The sequence below is a fragment of the Pogonomyrmex barbatus genome, unplaced genomic scaffold, assembly GCF_055798465.1.
Source record: "Pogonomyrmex barbatus isolate J1 unplaced genomic scaffold, ASM5579846v1 scaffold13, whole genome shotgun sequence".
NCBI lineage: Eukaryota > Metazoa > Arthropoda > Insecta > Hymenoptera > Formicidae > Pogonomyrmex > Pogonomyrmex barbatus.
The window spans coordinates 1,273,997-1,294,775 of NW_028297109.1; the positions used below are offsets into that span (position 1 = coordinate 1,273,997).

At 34.9% G+C, this 20,779-nt stretch overlaps 1 protein-coding gene and 1 long non-coding RNA gene across 9 annotated transcripts in view; one reads left to right on the forward strand and one right to left on the reverse strand.

The window, feature by feature from the left end:
• Window positions 1-9,757: 9,757 nt before the first annotated feature.
• Window positions 9,758-16,679, forward strand: LOC148937536 (uncharacterized). 2 transcript variants are annotated; one of them, XR_016138240.1, is made up of 5 exons: window positions 9,758-10,167; window positions 13,291-13,422; window positions 14,779-15,273; window positions 15,783-15,869; window positions 16,150-16,679. It is a non-coding gene; the product is annotated as an uncharacterized LOC148937536 (long non-coding RNA). The 2 variants fall into 2 exon arrangements; XR_016138241.1 differs by having other exon boundaries at window positions 9,758-10,141.
• The window catches only part of sls (sallimus), a 122,000-nt gene continuing 112,412 nt past the window's right edge, over window positions 11,192-20,779 (reverse strand). For all 7 annotated transcript variants that reach the window (XM_089072201.1, XM_089072198.1, XM_089072200.1 and 4 more), the window contains 17 exons: window positions 19,927-20,079; window positions 19,396-19,759; window positions 18,882-19,197; window positions 18,505-18,793; window positions 16,821-18,042; window positions 16,537-16,697; window positions 16,060-16,350; window positions 15,734-15,875; window positions 15,339-15,608; window positions 14,809-15,254; window positions 14,313-14,615; window positions 14,065-14,219; window positions 13,829-13,979; window positions 13,301-13,405; window positions 13,019-13,216; window positions 12,492-12,797; window positions 11,192-12,308 (listed from right to left, as the gene is read on the reverse strand). In XM_089072201.1, the coding sequence (XP_088928327.1) occupies window positions 12,106-12,308; window positions 12,492-12,797; window positions 13,019-13,216; window positions 13,301-13,405; window positions 13,829-13,979; window positions 14,065-14,219; window positions 14,313-14,615; window positions 14,809-15,254; window positions 15,339-15,608; window positions 15,734-15,875; window positions 16,060-16,350; window positions 16,537-16,697; window positions 16,821-18,042; window positions 18,505-18,793; window positions 18,882-19,197; window positions 19,396-19,759; window positions 19,927-20,079 (5,075 nt within the window). In that variant the 3' untranslated portion in view covers window positions 11,192-12,105. The remainder of the gene's footprint in view (window positions 12,309-12,491; window positions 12,798-13,018; window positions 13,217-13,300; window positions 13,406-13,828; window positions 13,980-14,064; window positions 14,220-14,312; window positions 14,616-14,808; window positions 15,255-15,338; window positions 15,609-15,733; window positions 15,876-16,059; window positions 16,351-16,536; window positions 16,698-16,820; window positions 18,043-18,504; window positions 18,794-18,881; window positions 19,198-19,395; window positions 19,760-19,926; window positions 20,080-20,779) is intronic.

The window sequence follows — 20,779 nt, forward strand, 5'->3', positions numbered from 1 at the left end:
CTCACGGCCCTTCGGTGCAAGAGAGGATATTTCTATTCTCTTCAGCCAATCCAACGTTGCCGAGTGCCGAGTGCACATGTACGTGTCTCGTCTTTTGTGTGCGTGCCTCGCACACGTGAACCCGCCGCGGTATGGTCAAAACAATTAGAATCGAGACAGAACGTGACACGAAGTTACGTGCTCGGAAAAAAGCGCTCTTTTTATAATTATTTTATCCACAATTATATTCTTATAATTAGTGCAATGGTGAAAAGTGTTTCGTCAATGTCAGAAGCGTCTATTTGGATGGTACTGATAAAAATTATAATCAGAAACGTCTGTTCTGACGGTACTTGCAAAATAAAATGAATGCCAGAAGCGTCAGTTCTGATAGTACTGGGTTATTACAAATAAATTATATGTAAACAATCAGAGAGACAAGAAAGAAATTATCAATTGCATTCTCATGAGAATGAAGAAGTCCATTCTATATTTCATATAACAGTATGATTCAAATAATAAAAATCAGAAACGTCTATTTGGACGGTACTGATAAAAATTATAATCAGAAGCGTCTGTTCTGACGATACTTGCAAAATATGTGTCAGAAGTGTCAGGTCTGACAATACTGGTTATTACAAATAAATTATTTGTAAACAATCGGAGAGACAAGAAAAAAGTTATCAATTGCATTTTTATGAGAATGAAGAAACCCATTCGATATTTTATATTACAGTATGATTCGAATAATAAAAATCAGAAGCGTCTATTTGGACGGTACTGATAAAAATTATAATCAGAAGCGTCTGTTCTGACAGTACTTGCAAAATGAATGCCAGAAGCGTCAGTTCTGAGTACTAGTTATTACAAATAAATTATTTGCAAACAAAGAGACAAGAAAAAAATTATCAATTGCATTCTCATGAAAATGAAGAAGTCCATTCTATATTTCATATCACAGTAGGATTCCAATAATAAAAATTAGAAGCATCTATTTGGACGATACCGATTATTACAAATGCATTATTTGTAAATAATTGGACACACACACACACACACACACACACACACACACGCACGCGCGCGCGCACACACACACACACACACACACACACACACACACACGCACGCACGCACGCACGCACACACATAGCAGACAGACACACACGTACACACACACACACGCGCGCGCGCGCACACACACACACACATGTATACTGAAAGAATATGCAATGTTATCGCAAAATCTTTTAAAATTATATATATGTTTGTACTAGATATCGTAGATAATTAATCAATAGCAATAGTACAAATAGTTCCATGTCTTTCTATATATATAGCAAAAAGTCACTTCACCACATATGTGCGTATATACATGTTCTCTTTGAGAAAAATACATGTAGTGTATTCTTCCTTTGTGTTCTGATTCTTATAAGGATATTAAACATAGCGAACGTCGTGAAGAATGACTACTGCATTGACAATACATGTATATAATATATACATGTGTTTTCATTTATTTAGTAAAATGATAAAAAAGAATATGACAGTAAACGGAATTAGTCATGTCAATAATATCGACTTTTTAAATTGTCGATCGTTACCGACATTTCTTTAATTCCGTTTAGATGGCATTAGCGGAAAGCCGTCGGAGTTCGTCCTTCGCTTTATGATCCCCTTAAATTCCCGAAAGAAAAATGCCTTCCCCTTACAGTATTACATTTTCGCGCCGAGCCCTGCGTTATTCCGCTGCAAAGCTCGGTGAGCCCGAGTTTCCCTTCCTTGAATTAACTAAACTAAAGGACACTCCGGAAGTGCCCCTTAACTCCACATTGCCAGCATTCGTTGGCTCCTCCTTTAGTACTGACAGTTTCCTTTTGTTTCCTCTTAAAATTATTAAATTTCTCGCGATTTTGCTTGTAATCACATACGTAAATTTCTCCTTTGTTTAAAAAGTTCCGTTCATGTTCCGACCTCAAAACTAATTTTCCACATTCGGTCCCTCTCCTGAAATTTGGGAAAACTATTTTCTTTAATAATTTTTACCGCCATGGCTCTTTCCACAGCGTACCTTCTATTTGAAGGGTCTGTTTAATAAAACCGTCTGCCATCGCAACAATAAATTGCGAGCATGCAATTTTATCCTGTATGCCAGGCGAGCATTCCGGATAGGCTAAACAAGACAAACACTCCAAGTCCGAGTCAAATGTAGCCAAATCTTCCCCGAATTTCTGTTTTCGATTTATAAACTGCATATAGTAATTTTGTACCGAGTTTTCCCCAAAACATAACTCTAACCTCCGAAACTAATTCGCTATATTGCGAATTTTCCAATTCCGTTCCCCCGCCCCCTCTAAAACCGAACGCGCTTTCCCTCTTAAACAGGAAGCTAATACAATCACTTTCTTCGAATTTCCTCATCTATTGGCCCGAGCGATTAATTCAAACTGAAATAAAAATTCTTGCAAAGAAACACTTCCGTCATATGTGTCAGGCTTTAATTTTAAACCGAAACCGAGACTTAAAATTGGATTTGACTGGCCTGGTTTGAGTAGTTCATGCTCCTCGGACTGCCGCACCGATTCTTCCTGCTTGCCGCTCCGCATGCTCCTCTCTAAGAAGGCGAAGCTTCTCCATAGTCATACGGAGAACTATCTCCAGGCTTGGAGTCGTTTCCAGTTCCTCCGCACGCGGTAACGCTCTCTTCCGTGGATAACCCGTCTTCCCGATGTTCTTTCTTGTCTCACTTCCGTCGCTAAATCCTTCCCCGTCAATCCTGCTTGACGCTCTGCCATGTTTGTCAATCCCGGACGAGTCCTCAAAAATGTCGCACTTCCGCGGCGGTCACTCGCACAACACTTACTCGCGCGTCACGCGGAAATAAACAGAAGCCGTTTACAAAACAATTCAGAACTTTAATAAGCACAACAACTAAATACACAGGTCGTGATACAATCTCGCGCTTGCAATTCGCGCGTCTCCTCTCAAACCCGTCTCACAATTCTCTCCGTCGAATCTCTCAAATCAATTAATCCATAAACATAAACAACGGCGCGTTGGCAAGAAATGATCTTCAAGTTGGAAATCGATATGAGGGTAACGTCGAGCGGAACACCATTCGGTAACAATATACAATCAAATACGAATAAGATACATCAAATCAGATACATGCAATAAGATACATGCAATAAATTTTTAATTTATTTAAGTATATATAATAAAATTTTTAATTTATCTAAGTATATATTCTCAATTTTTATTATAAAGTAATCATCAAAGGATCTAAAATCTCCAATTAAGCTCTGTATATGATCCATAAAAGTTTCATAAAACATCTGTAATTCATCATACAAATAAGACACATAAGACGTTTAATGGAGGTTTGGTAGAGCTCCATTAGAGCTCCATCATGGAGATAGTATAGGTTTCTATTAGAGATTTATCTGACTTTCACCATAGAGATAGATGTCGTATGGAGGTCGTGGAAGTTATGTGGATCTCTAATGGATGTCATGTTCCGTGTGAGACCATCCACCGTGAAGGTTCGCTGGACAGCTAATAGACGTTCACGATGGAAGTTGACTAAGTTGTTTTCATTGGTATATAAGCGAAATCAATCAAAATTTAAACATGCACTTATTATTTACGTATTTGTATGTATACGCTTGATGCAAGATGTAATTGTTCAATAAGATAGTATATTAATGAAGTGTAGTACCTGAGAATGAAATAGTACATTATATAAAATGTACAATGTACAATGTTTGATACATTGTACATTAATACATTATTTAATACGTTATATAAAAATTAAAAAAATGGTATAATTTATATCTTTAAAAAGCTTTTTATAACTTATTTGTGCTGTGAATAAAAAATATATTTATTTTATCATTAGTAAAATAATTAAAAATTATTCTAAAATAAGAGATAAAAAGAAAATAATAGAAACATTATTTTTCAAAATTTTTTAAGAATAACAATGTCACAATTTAAATATTTACGAAACAGAATTTGCTTGATTTCTGTTGTTAATTTGCCAACAAGTTATGTTAGCAGACCTTATTCAATTTCTGCTGCTTTTTTGCCGTCACATTACGACGGGACACTGTGCTCGATTTCTGCTCCGTTTGTACCGACACAGCTGATAAAGCAGATCACGCCATATATCTGCCGCAATTTTGCCGTCACGTCGTGATGGCACACTGTGCTCGATTTCTGCTGCGTTTCGTTTCTGCTGCTTGACTTTCGTCACTTAATGCTATCAGAATCTCTCGCTGGACTACACATGGCTCACACGCCATGTATAGTGCTCTTCATGATTTTGCCGACGCATCGACTAAAGCCTTTGCTGCCGTAGTGTACCTTCGTATCGTTCATGTCAACGGTTCGATTAGTGTGTCTCTTTTTACCGCTAAATCAAAGATAGCATCACTTAAAACAATAAGCGTTCCTCGCCTCGAACTGTCAGCTGCACATCTTCTGGCGCGATTGATTCGTTTCACAAGAGATGCTCTCCAGCTTCCGAATATCGAGAGTCATTGCTGACTCTACAATTACATTAGCCTGGCTAAATCAATCTCTTTCCTACTGAAAAACTTTTGCAGCCAATCGTGTTTCTGCTATTCAATCCATTCTTCCGAATACTTTATGGCGACATGTTTCGACATTATCAAATCCTACCAATTGCGCTTCGCGTGATCTAACTCCCGATTATCTAAAGGAGCACAGCTTGTGGTGCCATCGTGGCTGCAGCGTTCGCAAGAATATTGGCCGAATTCGTGCCTTGCCATAGACAGCCATCTCGAAGTGCGTGGGAATCACTCCGTTTGCCTCCTAACTGCTACTTCAAGTTGAGACTCCCGTCTCGTTTCTCGTTGTGGCCAAAATTGCTAAAAGTCACCGCCTATCTTTATCGTTTTTGCCCTCGAAATCGATCCGCCAACCCACTTTCTTCAATTCGGCAACGCTACAACTGGAAGAAATTCAAAAAACGAAACTATACTAGCTAAAGACAATGCAGTCAGATATGTTTCCGAATGAGATTTCGGTGTTGAAGCATCAACGTGTGCTACTAAAGAATAGTTCGCTGTCATCTCAGCCCATATTTGAACAGTGACGGACTCTTCCGTGTTGAAGGAAGACTTCGACATGCTAATCTTCCGAGGACAACGAAGAATCCTATCGTTCTCCGTTCGCATCCGCTCTTGACGCTTATCATCGAGCATCATCATTTGAGAACATTGCATGCCGAATCACAACTTACACTCGCGTCGTTACGGAGTGAATTTTGGATCCTCCGCTCGCGTGCTACCGTTCGTTCCGTTTTATATAAATGCATTCCATGTGCGCGCGAAAGAGCCGCAGTGCCTTGAACAAATGGTTGATCTACCAGATGTTCGAGTTAATCGCACAATTCGAGCCTTCGTACATGCGTTGATTATGCAGGACCGATCGTGGCCTCTGCTCCAGGCCGAGGTCATGTCACAGAAGGTCTACATTGCGTTATTCGTATGTTTAACAACCAAGGCCATTCACTTGGAACTTGTTAGCGATTATATAATAGTTCGTCCGCTTTTCTCGCCGCGTATTACCGTTTTGTTTTCCGCCGAGGGTTGCCGCGCTCAATGTACTCGGACAACGGACTACCTTTCAAGATGCTGATCAAAAATTATCCGAGGCGTATAGCAAGGCAGTTCGCAATCCAAACTTTCTAAATCGTCTCGCGAAAGTTAGGACGGCGTGGCATTTTTTATCTCCTGGAGCACCGCATTTCGGCGGCTTGGGAAGTCGGTGTTCGTAGTGTAAAACATCATCTCAAACGATCGGCCTTCACACATTCACATTTGAAGAAATGTCCATGCTGCTCTGTCGTGTCGAGGCTTCGCTTAATTCTCATTCAATCATTGCCATTTCCGAGAATCTTGACGATTACCGAGCGTTAACTCCCGGTCATTTTCTTATTGAAGTTCCTCTTATTGCTCCTCCCGAACCTAGCGTGCTTGAATTGAACGAAAATAGATTATCGATGGCAATTAATCCAGTCTAACTGAAGATCTTTGGAAGTCCTGGTCAAGCGACTACTTGCATATCCTTCAGCGCCTAAAATGGCACTTTGTACAACGACTGACCAAAATGCGAATCGTCCTGCTGCGTAATTCGTTGGCTCCAGCGAGTCATTAGGAGTTCGGTCGCATTATCGCTTGCCATTCTAGAGATGACGGGAACTAACCCGTGTGGTGACTGTTAAGATCAACTGATCCGAATATAAACATCCAATTACAAAATTGTGCTTCCTTCTCGTGGATATCAACGTAGAAAATTCAAATGTTTCCGTCACGGCGAGCGGAAGCGCTCCATAACTTAGACATGTCGTATTCATTGTAGTTTCCGATTAAAATTAATTTATCGTTGTATCACATTCATATTATGTTATATCGTACCTAATTGTTGCATTAAAACTATTGTCAAATTCCACTACCGTTACTGTTGTATTAGAAACCATTTTGAATGTATGCATTTGAGGTGGGCGATATGTTTAGGAATAGAATAGTTTAAATTGAAATTGCCGTCGATTCTTTATATTTATCTCGCGGATCGCCCGTTATACGTTCGAGCGAGGTGTACATCACGCGTATCTGGCATGGGATACACGCGGTAAACACATGCTCCGTAGAATTCGCGACGTGATGCACCTCCGCAATCCTCGAAATTAGGACGAGAGAACATTGTTCGTCGCGCACAACTCGCGTTCGCTTCTCGCTCCCTATCGCTAAACATAGTTCGATAGCGTTTTCCATTTCGATATCGCTTTTACTGTCGTCTCGTATTCCGAACAAAATTAATGATCGTCGCCGCAATTGTCATGAGACGTGAAGTGACTTCGTGAAAAGTGTACACGAAGGCCAACTAACCAAGAATTAGTCAAGAACCATAATTTGAAACGATCGCATAAGAAGATTTCCAATTCTTTTATTGTCATTTTCTCGAAGATCTCTGTTGATTAACGCGAGAAGATTTCCGATATTCGTGCACGAACCGTTCTATATTTCGACTGCTGAAGTTAGCGACAGCCATATCGCTCTTCTCGACCATTCATTGTATGCGTGGTGAATAAATCATATTTTTTTAAAATAACGGAATTGTTCGATCCACTACCTTCCCACCTTGGTACATGGCTCTTTCATATAAGGCGGCTAGCCATCCGCGAATAGAAATCGAGCAAATGCTGTTTTGTAAATATTTAAATTGTTATTACAAAAAAATTTTGAAAAATGACTTTATTATTTTTTCTATATCTTATTTTAGAAGAATAATTTTTAATTATTTTATTAATGATGAAATTAATATATTTTTTTATAGCACAAATAAGCTATAAAAAGCTTCTTAAAGATATAAAGTTATGATTCTTTTGATTCTTATATAACGTATCAAATAATATCAAACATTTTGTGTAATGTATTATTTCCCAGGTACTTTGTCAACTACCTTGTTGGACAATTATGTCTTGCATCAAGTGCATATATAAAAATACGTAAATCATACATGCATGTTTAAATGTATATGATTTCGCTTATATAAAAACTTTGATAAATTTTGCATGCGAGAAACGGACACAACCTAGCGTTAGTTTTCTAATTATTTTGTTTAGTGACAGATCCAGAGTTTTGTACGATTTTTGTTGTCGATTTGCTGGCAGATTATGCCAGCAGACCTTATTTGATTTCTGTTACAATTTTGCCGCCACGACGTGACGGCACAATGTGCTCGATTTTTGCTGCTTTCTGCTGACACAGTTGATAAAGTAGATCGCCATATACCTACTGCAATTTTGTCGTCATATCGTAGTAGCATATTGTGCTCGATTTCTGCTGCGTTTCTGCTAACATACTGATAAAGCAGCTTATGTTGCATTTTTGCTGTCACAGTGTGAAAGAATAAATATGCCAGATATTTATTACATTTTTGCAACATGTCTTGACGGCATATTATGCTAAATTTTAGAGTATTTTTTGTTGAATATTGTGGCAATACAAAATGCTTGAATTTTGATGTATTTATAACAACAAGCTTTGTTCAATTTTTACAGCATTTTTACAGCATATTATGATGCAGAGTTTTGGTCGATATATGCTGCATTTTTGCTGGCAATATCTGTTATATCAGCTGGATTACTGCTCAATTTTTGCCGGCATAGCATAATAACAACTTCGCAATTTTTGCTTTTGGCACGTTTGTTAACTAGGTACTTTTTTGTTTTCTTAAATAATATTATATAAAATATTATATAAAATAATAATATTAAATAATATTATATAAAATAATATTATATAAAACGTTAAATATAATTATTAGAAATATCTTTGTATATATTTTTTATATTTTTCGCATATATTTCATATTTTACAAGAAAACAATATTTACCCAGTGAACAGAATATCTAAAATCAACTTTATAAAATAACCTCAAGATATCTTTCAGAGTTTTTTATGAGATATCTTAAAGATGTTTCTTAAAGAATTCTTAAAAATATCTTAAAGTTGTTTTATGTGTCGGTTTTAGATTCATCTGCTCATTGGGTATAAATTTTGAGATTATAAGAAAAGTGCCTAAAAAGTGCCTTATTAAGATAGCCAAACGATATCTGATAAAATGTCTAAAAAGTGTCTTATAAGACATCCAAAAGTTGTCTTATTAAATATTGCATATATATTACTTGTATTGCGTACATCTTGCATTCATATAGTATAAATATTTATATATTAATGAAGTGATTCTCGGTAATAAATATAATGTGATAAATAGGCCAATGAGAATCAGCGCTGTTTACAGTGCGCAATTGACATTCTTTATTATAACTTAAATATATAATACATACGTTTCGACTCTAGTTTGAGTCATCTTCAATGAATACAAAACAAAGATAAGATACTGCGTTCATTCGATGCGCTCACCGACGTTAAAATCATTAATTATAATTATTATGACCGCACATATATGTCATCCTTAAAGGACGAGACCGTCTTTAAAGGGATTGTCAATTATCAGAAATATCAAATTAATTATTATTATTTAAGTTACAGATTTATTACAATGTTTGATCACGGTTTTTCTAATGATATGATTTATTTTATTATATGTAAAATAATACATAGGAATAAATACAAAATAAATAGAAAAATATTATTTATTAGTTATTATTAATTTATATCACGCGAATGTTGTCACTTATGACATATTACATGTGACAGCTGTGACAGTTCGATGCGTATTGCATTTCCACATATTTTTTTATTATGCTGTTATTATTCCCGTAATTAATTAATAGCACACGCATAAAAAGGTAAAAATAGGAAACAATTGCAACAATGAACGTGGAATTACATCAATTCGCAAAATAGAATTGATGTTTGAAAACACCTTTGCTACTGTGCAATGTGCCGTGCCTGAGCGCACGATTTCAGACAATTGGATTAGTCAACTTTAAACCCTTATAAATTGAAAACTATAGCCACGACATTTTGGTATTAGATTTTTCATCTCGAAATGATCTTAGGAATTTGCTATTAACGGGTGTAAGTCTGGGACACCCTGTATATGCTATTTTTTGGGACACCCTATACATACATATATATATATATATATATATATATATATATATATATATATAAGAGTGATTCAGAATAACACGTTTGTCCTTAAAATGTCATATTCTTGAATCGATTCTAAGATGATTTTTCCTCTATCAAATTTTTATCAGAAGTTTAGTCTTTAAATTATAAGGGAAAACAGTTCGTACAGAAGATAGGCAGAGGTGGTGCAACTCAGCGGGCGTCCGACGCGGGTGATTGTGCGTGATGCATGTGCGTGTGCGTGCATCTGCGCACGCATGCACGTGTAATAAGATGCAAGCATGCATGTGTTGCATGTATCAATACTCGCTTATCTTCTGTATGCGGTCCGTAATTTGCGAACTGTTTTCTCTTAATCGGTAGCGATTAATAGTGATGGACCGATAGATTTGAATTTTTATAAATCAATCGAGTGCGTGAGTATTGATATAATTCAAGAAAGAAAAATTTTGATTTATTCGGTGTGGATTCGTCGCATGGAAAAAAGTTGCTATCACAGCGAGTGAAATTATCTGTCTGTTTTTTGCAAGGTACGAAGACATCGAATTTTTACAAAGTAAGTGTGTGCATGCATGTGCGTGTGCGTGCGTGTATGTGTGCATGCATACGTGCGAGCGCGAATGTGCATGTATGTTTGTGTTTCGTAGCAAAGCAGAAGCTGATCCAGTGTGTCCCACGTGTCGGACGGTGAGTTGCGCCGTCCCTCTCTATCTTCTATACTCAGCTTGTAATTGATAAACTATTTCTGCTTATAATTTAAAAACTAAGTTTCGAATAAAATTTTGGTAAAGGAAAAATTATCTTAGAATAAAATCAGGAATACGCTCCTTTAAGGACAAACGGTTGTTCTGAATCATCCTTATGTAGGGTGTTCCAAAAAAAAATGATCAAGCCATCATATGCAGATGGAGCGGACTAAACTGAATCAAAAAGTCCTGTACTATTTTGCGATTTTCATAATAGTTAACGAGTTATTAATTTATGAGAATAGTCAAATTACAAACGCGCGGTGAGATAGAACCATCCAGTAAGACACGCGTTCGCCGTTGCGTGGATTACGCTAGGCGCACGTAACGTACGTAGATGAAAGCGTAGCCAATGCCGCTTGTAATCAACAATTCTACGCATGCCTAGCGACGGCGAACGCGTGTCTCACTGGGCGGTCCTATTTCATCGTGCGTTTGCAATTTGACTATTTTGATAAATTAATAACTTGTTAACTATTGCGAAAATCACAAAATAGTACAGGACTTTTCGATTCAGTTTAGTCTGCTTTACTTGTATATGACCACTTGATCATTTTTTTGGGAACGCCCTGTATATGGTATTATTTTAATTAAGTTAACGATATATTGTGTAAAATCTTATGTAAATGTTTAGCTGCATAAATAGTTATGAAGAATTAAAAAATTTTTATCCTGTATATTTGTCTTAACACTATGTTTAAATTAATTTAAATCCTTAAAATGTAGTGTTAACAAATTAACGTTAATCACTTTCTTCAACTTAAAAGAATTTCTTTATTATGCTAAGCAAACTTATGACTTTAAAAATTATTGGGTGAGGAACATTGCGATATATGATAATATTTTTAATAATTTAATTGATAAATGAAATATTTTACATAAATATAATTATATAATTTTACATAAGTAATTATATAATTTTACATAAGTGTGAAATAGATACGACGCGTCGTTGGTTGATGATGGCACCTATATTTTACGTCTCACCAAATACGCGTATTTTCTCGTTTCGTTGTTATTTCTTGATGTATCGATACCAATAATAATATTAATTAGAATTAAATATAGCGTGGATATAATAATAACCATATATACTGTATATATTTGGAGACTAAATACTAAAGTAATTGTAAATTCTGTCATATAAATGGAAACGAGTTGTTTCCTAGTTGCATCTTTACACAGATACATCTCTAATAAATGAAGAATGTCATATCTTTGAACATTTCAAATACAAAGACGCATAAAACTTTGATTGTTGTTATTTAGTTGTAAATACAACTTTATCAACGGCAAAAAATTAAATTTGTTAACTACAGAGGAATAATATTAGTAGTATTTCGGAGCGACAAAATTGAAATAAAAAGAGAATTGCCTGTACAATGAACATTGGGTAAACATTTTCCGAAGGCTCTCATAAAATTTCCAAAGAGAAAAGCACTTCTCCAAAATCAGATTAGCACTCCATTGACACTATCTGATTTTATTTTTGAAAATTTTAGTTTTTATGTATATAATTATTGATATATAACTCTCGATTTTATACAGGACCAATTAATAGATACGATTGTCATTACTTGATTTGAAGAGTCAGAGGTTACATTGATTAAATGTATAATGTTCGAAAAAAAAAGAATAAAGAATAAAATTATAAATGCGGATAAAACCAATATGAGATATCTCCGACTATTTTATAATAAAAATTTTATAATAAAAAATTCATAATTATATGTAAAGTTTAGAAATGCTTATTCAAATAACTTTTTAGCATAATGCCAAATGCGGAAAAAGTACTCGTCTTTCCTAAGTAATCTCGCTCTCGCATATGAATGTATATCGGCATCCATATTGTGTTCTCGTAACCATGAACTTGTGTTTTCTGTGCTAAAGCTGATTGATGCGGTTTCACCTTTATCCATAGCCTCTGCAATTGGTTCCACGTACGATAGTTCTGTCAATGAAACAAATTCAGTATTTTAGTATCGGACATTTAAAATGATAATTTTAATCCCTCTCTTTAGAGGTTAAAGCGATGTGATAATAAAATAATGAGATAATGAGAAATAAGATAATGAGATCTTCTACAAATAATAAAAAAATTGAAGCTAATGTAATAAAAAATGGCAAATCATACCCGAGGTCGGTACAATCTTAAAAGATTCTTCCGATTCCAAATGATCGCTGAATCCGATCTCGTTTCGTGCAAAGATTCTCACAAGGTATTCATGATTCTCTTGTAAGTCTCTAATGTTAAGTTTTTGAATGTCTGCACTAACTCTTCCCACTTCCATCCACATAGTTTTCTTTGCATCTCTGATAGCGATTTTATAACCCTCTAGGGATGCACCGCCATCTGATTCAGGTCTACCCCATTCGATTACCATTGTGTTAGCCGCAATTTGTCTCATCTCTAACGGAGCAGTAGGTGGTGACGGAATAGCTACAAACGATTTAAAAAAACAAGTTGTCATATTAATTGTGTCATTTTATTTATATTACATGTCATATAGAATAACTTGCATGGTGTCAATAAATACACACACACACACACACACACACACACACACACACACACACACACACACACACACACACCGCACGCACGCACGCATGTATGCACGCATATACACACGCGCGCGTGTGTGAAAACAAGTGACTTACTGGCATGAGTTTTTAAGGTAATCGGCTCGGAATTGGTCGGTACGCTAAGACCCACGCTATTTTCAGCAAAAACTCTAAAAATAAATTCACTTTCCTTCAAGTTTTCAACACAATATTGATGTGTTGTAGCGTCTAGAGTAACAACTTTGGTCCACTTAGCGCCTTTCCCGATTAATGGTCTTTTCTCAATCACATAGCCTGTCACATTAAGAAAATAATATTTAATCAATAACAAGAGATACCATGTTGTAAGAATTGTATTCTCTTTGCAGATATTGTCACCTGTCAATTCTGATCCTCCTGTTGTAATTGGTGGTGACCAATTGAGAGTGATACTCTTGCTGGTGACATTTATCGCTCGGACATTTAGAGGACACGAAGGTGGTGCTAAAAAATGAATTATGGTACAATACATGCATATATATATACATACACAAAATACACACACACACACATACACACACACACACATTTATATATACATAGTATATACAAATATCAGAGTTTATATGTTAAACTTATGCAGTTATATTTTATAAAAAAATTATAGAAAGCACAAGATATGAGTTGGATGTAAGGAATAAGTTGAAGACACAAGAAACTTACTCTTAACGATGATCATTTTGGTTGAGGGAAATATGCCTAATAGCGCATATATGTTATTTTCTGTAAGCTTTACTATTTCTGAATAAAAGCAGAAGCAAAAGCCAATATGTTAATAATTAAATGACATATCGGGAATTAATCAAAATCAGTAATAAGTTAATTTCATAAGCTGAGATCTATTTAAAGATTTATTAATGAACTCACTTGGTCGTTTACCGGTTATAATTGCTTCTTCTGTTATATACGGAGGACCAATACCAACACTGTTTTTGGCTGTTATTCGAAAATTGTACGATGTGTCCGTTTTTAGATCAGTTACAGTAACATTAGTAATGTCTCCTTTTGTACTCGCAATCTAAAAAATCATCATAGATAAAAATTAGCAAACATACTTTTGGTGGTGCGGTGTATTAAGTAATTAAGTAAATCATACTACTAACTTTTTGCCAAGTTTTTTTCGATATTTCTTTTATTTCAATAATGTAATCTGTAATAGGAGTACCGCCATCATTCTCTGGTGGTTCCCATTTTAATGTGAATGACATTTTCGTCATTCCAGAAACTTGGAGTGGTCCTTTTGGTGGTCCTGGTGTTTCTGTATCGAATAAGTAAAATATATTTATTTAAAATTATATATAACTTAACATTCTTTTATTTAATACAATTAAGATTATAATTCTTTTCTTACCAAATGAAGTTCTTGTTCTAATTGGTTCGGATTCCAAAGGATCTGATGGTCCAACTATGTTTCTAGCAACAATTCTGAATAGATAGTCAATATCTTGTTGTAATTTCTGCGCGCAGAAATTTTCGACCTCTTTGTCGACATCACCTACTTTTGTCCAATTCTTTTTACTCGCTTCGCATTTCTCGATGATATATCTTTCCAATTCCACGCCACCATCGTCTTTTGGCGGTTGCCATTCTATGGTAACGCGATCTTGTCTGATTTCTTTTACGATAACTGGTCCTTGAGGTTTGCTCGGTTTATCTACAATATGGATTGTATTAAGCATATTATTAATTTTAATTTAACTTGTAAAACACACACACACACACACACACACACACACACAACACGCACGCGCGCATATATACATACATACTACTAAGTTGATTGCTAAATCAAAGCTATTACAAGTCATCTTTGACAGATCTAAGAAATATAAAAAAAAGATATCAACCTATGACATGTAGACGATATTCCATTGACGAACTACCGGCTTCGTTCGACGCCTTCACTGTATAGATGGCTGTGTCATCTCTAACAAGCGAAGGAATCATAATGACAGATGTATTTTTCTTAGTTTCAATGAAAATGCGTTTATCAATTATCTTTTTATTATTCATTGTCCACATTATTTCCGGGTTTGGAAAACCACTAAAGTGAATTTCAACTTTCCATTTGTCGCCTACTGTTAATCTTTGGTTTCTTAAGTTTTCATCGCAGGTAATCTTTGGAGATTCTTGGATTTTTAATTGACACGATGTTTCCACCGTTCCTGCATCATTTTGGGCTTTGACTGTAAATGTAGCCGAAGAGGTTTCGGTGGTCTTCCTAATAATGTATTTAGCTACGTGATTTTCATACGTAATATCATCATCTTCGAAAACGTTGCCATCTTTCAACCTAGAAAATGATTTTCAAGGTATGTTTTGAATATATGTTTAGCTACACAGTAATTACAGAAAAAGTGAAAAAACGAAAAGTTACCATGTAATATGAGGTATTGGCACACCACCAATTACGCAAGAGAGTGTGACAGTCTCTTCTAATCCAATCACAATACTTTTAAGTGCTTCGAGAACCGTTGGTGGTTCGGATGTTGATAATTTAGAAATTTTTAAATATGGCGTATTTGGAGATGCTTCTCCTGATCCAGCTTCATTAACAGCAGTTACGCGAAAAGTATATTCTTTGTCGGTAGTCAAATTCGTCAATTTATACGTAGTTTCGTTTATTGTTTCCGTAATTTTGTTCCATCTTAAAATAAAATCATTTCTTTACTTATTAATCAAATCATAGAAATTTCAAATACACAATATTTAGATTTTATTTTTTTTTCATTGATTTGTTAAGAAGTCTAATAAATTTTGTACATTACTTACAAAATTTCTGTCTTTTCATGATATTCTAAAATATATTCTATGATTGAAGAGTGTCCATCTGAATCTGGTTTCTTCCAATGAAGAGTAATGCTGTTATCGGTTATTTCAAGAGGTTCTGGAATTCCTGGTGCTCCAGGTACCTCTGCAACGCATATATACATGTATACACACACACACACACACACACACACACACACACACACACACACACACACACACACACACACGTATATCGTACACGTATATTTTTATTATTATTTCACGAAAATGATGTTTCTTCCGGAAGATTATTCCAATATACAACAGATAAATATATAAATACTTACGCACAACAATGACGCTGATTTCTATATTCTCCTCTCCATAAGGATTAATTAGTTTTAGATTGTAATCACCAAAATCTTTTTCTTGTACAGCTCTGATCGTTAAGACGGCTGAGCATCCATCGATGGACGGAATGATTCGTTTAGATTTTTTAAGAACGTGGCCATTGACAGTCCACTCATCAATTGGAATTGGCATAGCTGTGAATTTTACAACGATGTCAATATCATCGCCTTTCATCGTTTTGTATTTTCTGAGCGTATCAGGATGAATTCTAGGCGATATTCCGACATCTGTAATAATGGACATTTATATAAAATATTATATTTGAATTATATACAAACTAGAAAATTGAAATGCGCGCCAATAAGATTGATTATGGAATTCATTATACACATGTGCGCGCTCGCATTTTTCTATATAAAATATACCTTAAGTTCTTTGGATGTTTAAAAAAAAGTTATATGTAAGAAATTTACCTTCGATTTTCAATCTAGATGATGTCTTTACATTAGCAGCTACAGCAGTATATTCACCGATGTCTTCGGTTGTACATTTTGAAACAATGAGTTTCTTGATATTTCCTTCGTCAATTATATTATATTTCGAAGATGATACATAATCGATTATTTCACCTTTCCTGTATAAATTTCATACACAATCCATTATGTATATATGTTTTGATTTTCGATTATATTATAATTATCAAAAAATGAATTTTTTTATACTTTTATATTTATAATAATGTTAATAAATAACTTACTTTAACCATGTTATTAGTATATCGGCACGAGATAATTCTATAAGAAAAATTGCATCGGTGTTGATAGGCACTAAAGTAACATCTGGCAATTTTTTAATAAAATCTACTTCAGGTTCTTCAACCGTCAGTCTAGCTGATGAAGTCTGATCGCCAACTTGACAGGAATAAACTCCTGCATCTTCTATTTCGGTGTCATAGATTTTCAATTTCTGTCTTTTACCATCGATTGACAATCGCACATGCTCGGAGAATTGCAATTCTTGACCGTCTTTGAACCAACGTACCAAAGCGTCACCTTTCGTCAGTTCTATATCAAACATTGCTTTCTCTCCTTTAGCTATAGTTATATCTTGCATTTTTATAATAATTTCTGGTGGTAATTCGACAACCGTAATTTCTGCTGTACATTCTTGATCCGGAAGAGCACACGTATATTCACCTTCGTCATGAACTGATGCATTTCTGATATAAAGTTTTCTCACGGTACCATCTTTTACAAACTCTAGTTTTTCTTTGCTTGGTATTAATAATTCGCCATCTTTTCGCCATGTAACGTCGGCTGTTTGAGATGTAATTTCAACCTCTAAAATCGCTACATCGCGTTCTTTTACCTCAAAGTCCTGTAACTTCTTAACGAATTCCGGCTTGGTAGCTTTGACAATAACATTACTAGAAGTCATTTGATTTTTGACGGTACATTTATATGTTCCTGCATCGGAAAGGCCACTCTTCTTAATAAGTAACTTGTGTAGACGTCCTTCTTGGATTATTTCACGGTGATCCATCCCGCTGATTTCTTTGTCATTATGCCACCATATTGTGGAAACAGTATGAGATGTCTCGCAATTCAATTCTAGAGTTTTATACTCATCGATTATAATCTCATTTTGCAATTTTCTTGTGAAAATGACTTTAGCAACATCTACCGTAACTTTTGCACCATGAGAGGCTTTCCCGCCTGAATTACTAGCAATACATTTATAATCTCCAGCATCAACTTCAGAGTCTGCGTTTTGAATTTGAAGCAGAATGTTTTCGCCGTCATAATTTTCTATGATATTGGCCGATTTATCAAGAGGTTTATTGTTTCTAAGCCAAGTAACCTCTGGAATGGGATTTCCAGTTACTTTGGCAACTAACGTAAAAGTACTATTTTCTGGAACGATTATTTCTTGGAAACGTTTGATAAACAATGGAGGTTCTGGGGCGTCACTTGATATTTCTGAAATTCACAAATATAAAAGAATTATTACTACAAAGAATCATTTTTATATGAAAAATTATAATTGTATTGAACGATTGACAACACAGCAATATAAAATGTACATTATATCATACCCTTAATAAACGAGATATGCTTGTCGTTCATATGTTCATAATGTTGAATGTTAGTGTTGCTTTGTGCGAAATTAACTGAAAACACATTAGTAAAGAAGCGCTTTATAAGATTACATCTGATAATAAATCAAGGATATTTTGTTGCCTGAGAAATCATTAAAATAAAATACAATTTATTTTATTTAATTAATATTAGTTAGCTATCAGAAGTAAATATTAATTATTGATTCTTATAGAGGCAAATGAAGATAATGAAAAAATAAATATGATGAGAATGAAGAAAAAGCTAAGCGTTTAAATTAGATCGCAATATGTAGTGCAATTAAAAACATTTAATTGATCTTACTCTCTACAGTCAATGTAGCTCGAGTCTCGGCTCTACCCATATTATTGACAGCTGTGACCGAATATTCTCCACTATCTTTTAATTGAGGTTGGATTAAATTTAATGAATTAATATGTCCGTCTTGTTTTGACTGCAAGCTCTTTATTGGCTTTCCGTCTTTATACCATATTATTTTCGGGGGTGGATTACCAACTATTTGAGTCGATAAAACGACAGTCTCGCCTTCTTTGACTATGTGAGATTGTAATGGTTCTAAAATTTCGGGTGGTTCGCTCTTTCCAGTTTTTACCTATCAAGAGAATATATTAATTATATTACATATATAATGCATAAAAGTGAGTTAATAATAAATATAGCTTTGTGTATTGTCGATCAACCTTTATAGGAATATCAATGGTAGCTTCACCCTCTCTGTTTTTAGCAATAATCTTGTATTTTCCTTCCTGCTTCTTTTGAATTTTGGTGATCTTTATAACACTGCAGTACATATGCATGTCGCTTTCGGTTGCAATTACAATGTTTTGTTGGTTAACTAACTGAATATCTTTATGATACCATGTTATTTCTGGTTCTGGTACGGCGACTAATCGACATTCTAATATCACATCGTCATTTTCATTAACATATTTCGCTTTTGGTTTACGAGAAAATGTAGGTGGTATACCCTCCAATATGTCCGCAAGTGATGATTCTCTGAACAGTGTAATAATAATAAAAAATAATATAATAATTATAATATACGAATTATAATACAATATAATACAAAATTATGACGAGTAGTAAATATCATGTTACTTTTACAAATTTTATATTATCAAACTAAGCTAGTTCCAACTGAAAAAAGTGATAGATGATTCTGATTACAATAGCTTTTTCAAGAGAAGTGCATACCTTGAAAGACTTTTTCTTGACAAACCCGTAACGTCTGATCCGTGATCTGATAGAGGTGCTTCGACAATAAGCTCAGTGGTACTGGATGCAAATCCTGCAGCATTTTTTGCAACACAAGTAAAAGTACCAGCATCTTCGGGAAAAACTTCCCTGATTATCAACGTAGCAACATTATCCTCGTCATAATACATTTGAAAATCAATAGATGGTTTGATAATAGCAGTCTGACGGAACCAAGTTATTTGTGGCCTTGGTACGCCTTCTACTTGACATTCGAATTGAACAGTGTAACCATCTAATGTATGAATTGGTTGCAATTTTTCAATAAATCTTGGTGCTGAAGCTTTTTCTCCAGGAGCCGGTTCTAAGAAAATACAAATATGTGTATAAGCTATCAATATTTTACAAATATTTCAAATTCTAAATTGCAAATAATCGCCTATAATAAGAGCAATATGATATATTAACTTTATATATTCTGTGTTTTATTCGATTTCTTTCTTGAGTTTTATAAATAAATACAATAATTACTTTCAAAGATTGGCAATTTATCAATCTTTTCATGCAGTTTTCGTTGCAAGTAAACAGTGTAATGTGCTTCATCTAATAAATATTGTGCTGGTACCCAACCTTTTTCTTCGGTCAAATGTTTCTTTACAAACCACCAATCCTGATTAGTATGATCTGTAAAATAAACATTAATCAAAACATTATACATAACACATTATGCATATGTATTAATTGTGTTAATATGTGTTAATTGTATGTATTAATATACGAGGGTAGTCTGAAAAGTTTTGAGCCTTAACATGAAGATGACGTTACTCGTCAAAACTATTCTAGTAGTACTATAATAGTATATGTTGTAAGAATTAGACGACCGTAAGCGGTCATGAAAGAGATTCGGAATATAAACAGTTAACAGAGAGGAGCCGTCGTGGTCGTGCAGACTAAGTGTCGGATTGGTAGACGAGGGATCCCGAGTTCAAATCCAGTCGATCTCCGTTAATTTTTTCCGAATCTAATAGATATCTTTCAATCTCAGAAGTGGGATTCAGCCCATGTTACCTCAGAGAGGATACAGCCTATGTTACCTGACAGGGAGAATTCAGTCGATTTTGTGTGTGTCGTTTGTGTGTTGTTCGAAATGAACAAAGTCGGGGAGTTAAAATACTCTAATGTCGTGTCGATCGTTCAAAAGTCGTGGAGTAAAAGTACTCCAATGTCGTGTCGATCGTTCAAAAAGTGGACGAAAAAAGTCGGGGAGTAAAAATACTCCAATGTCGATCGTTCAAAAAAGTGAACGAATTCGGGAGCAGAAGCTCCAAGTTTCGGATAAAATTCCGGTAGATGAAGACTCGGTACATTCGGGACGAATGTAATG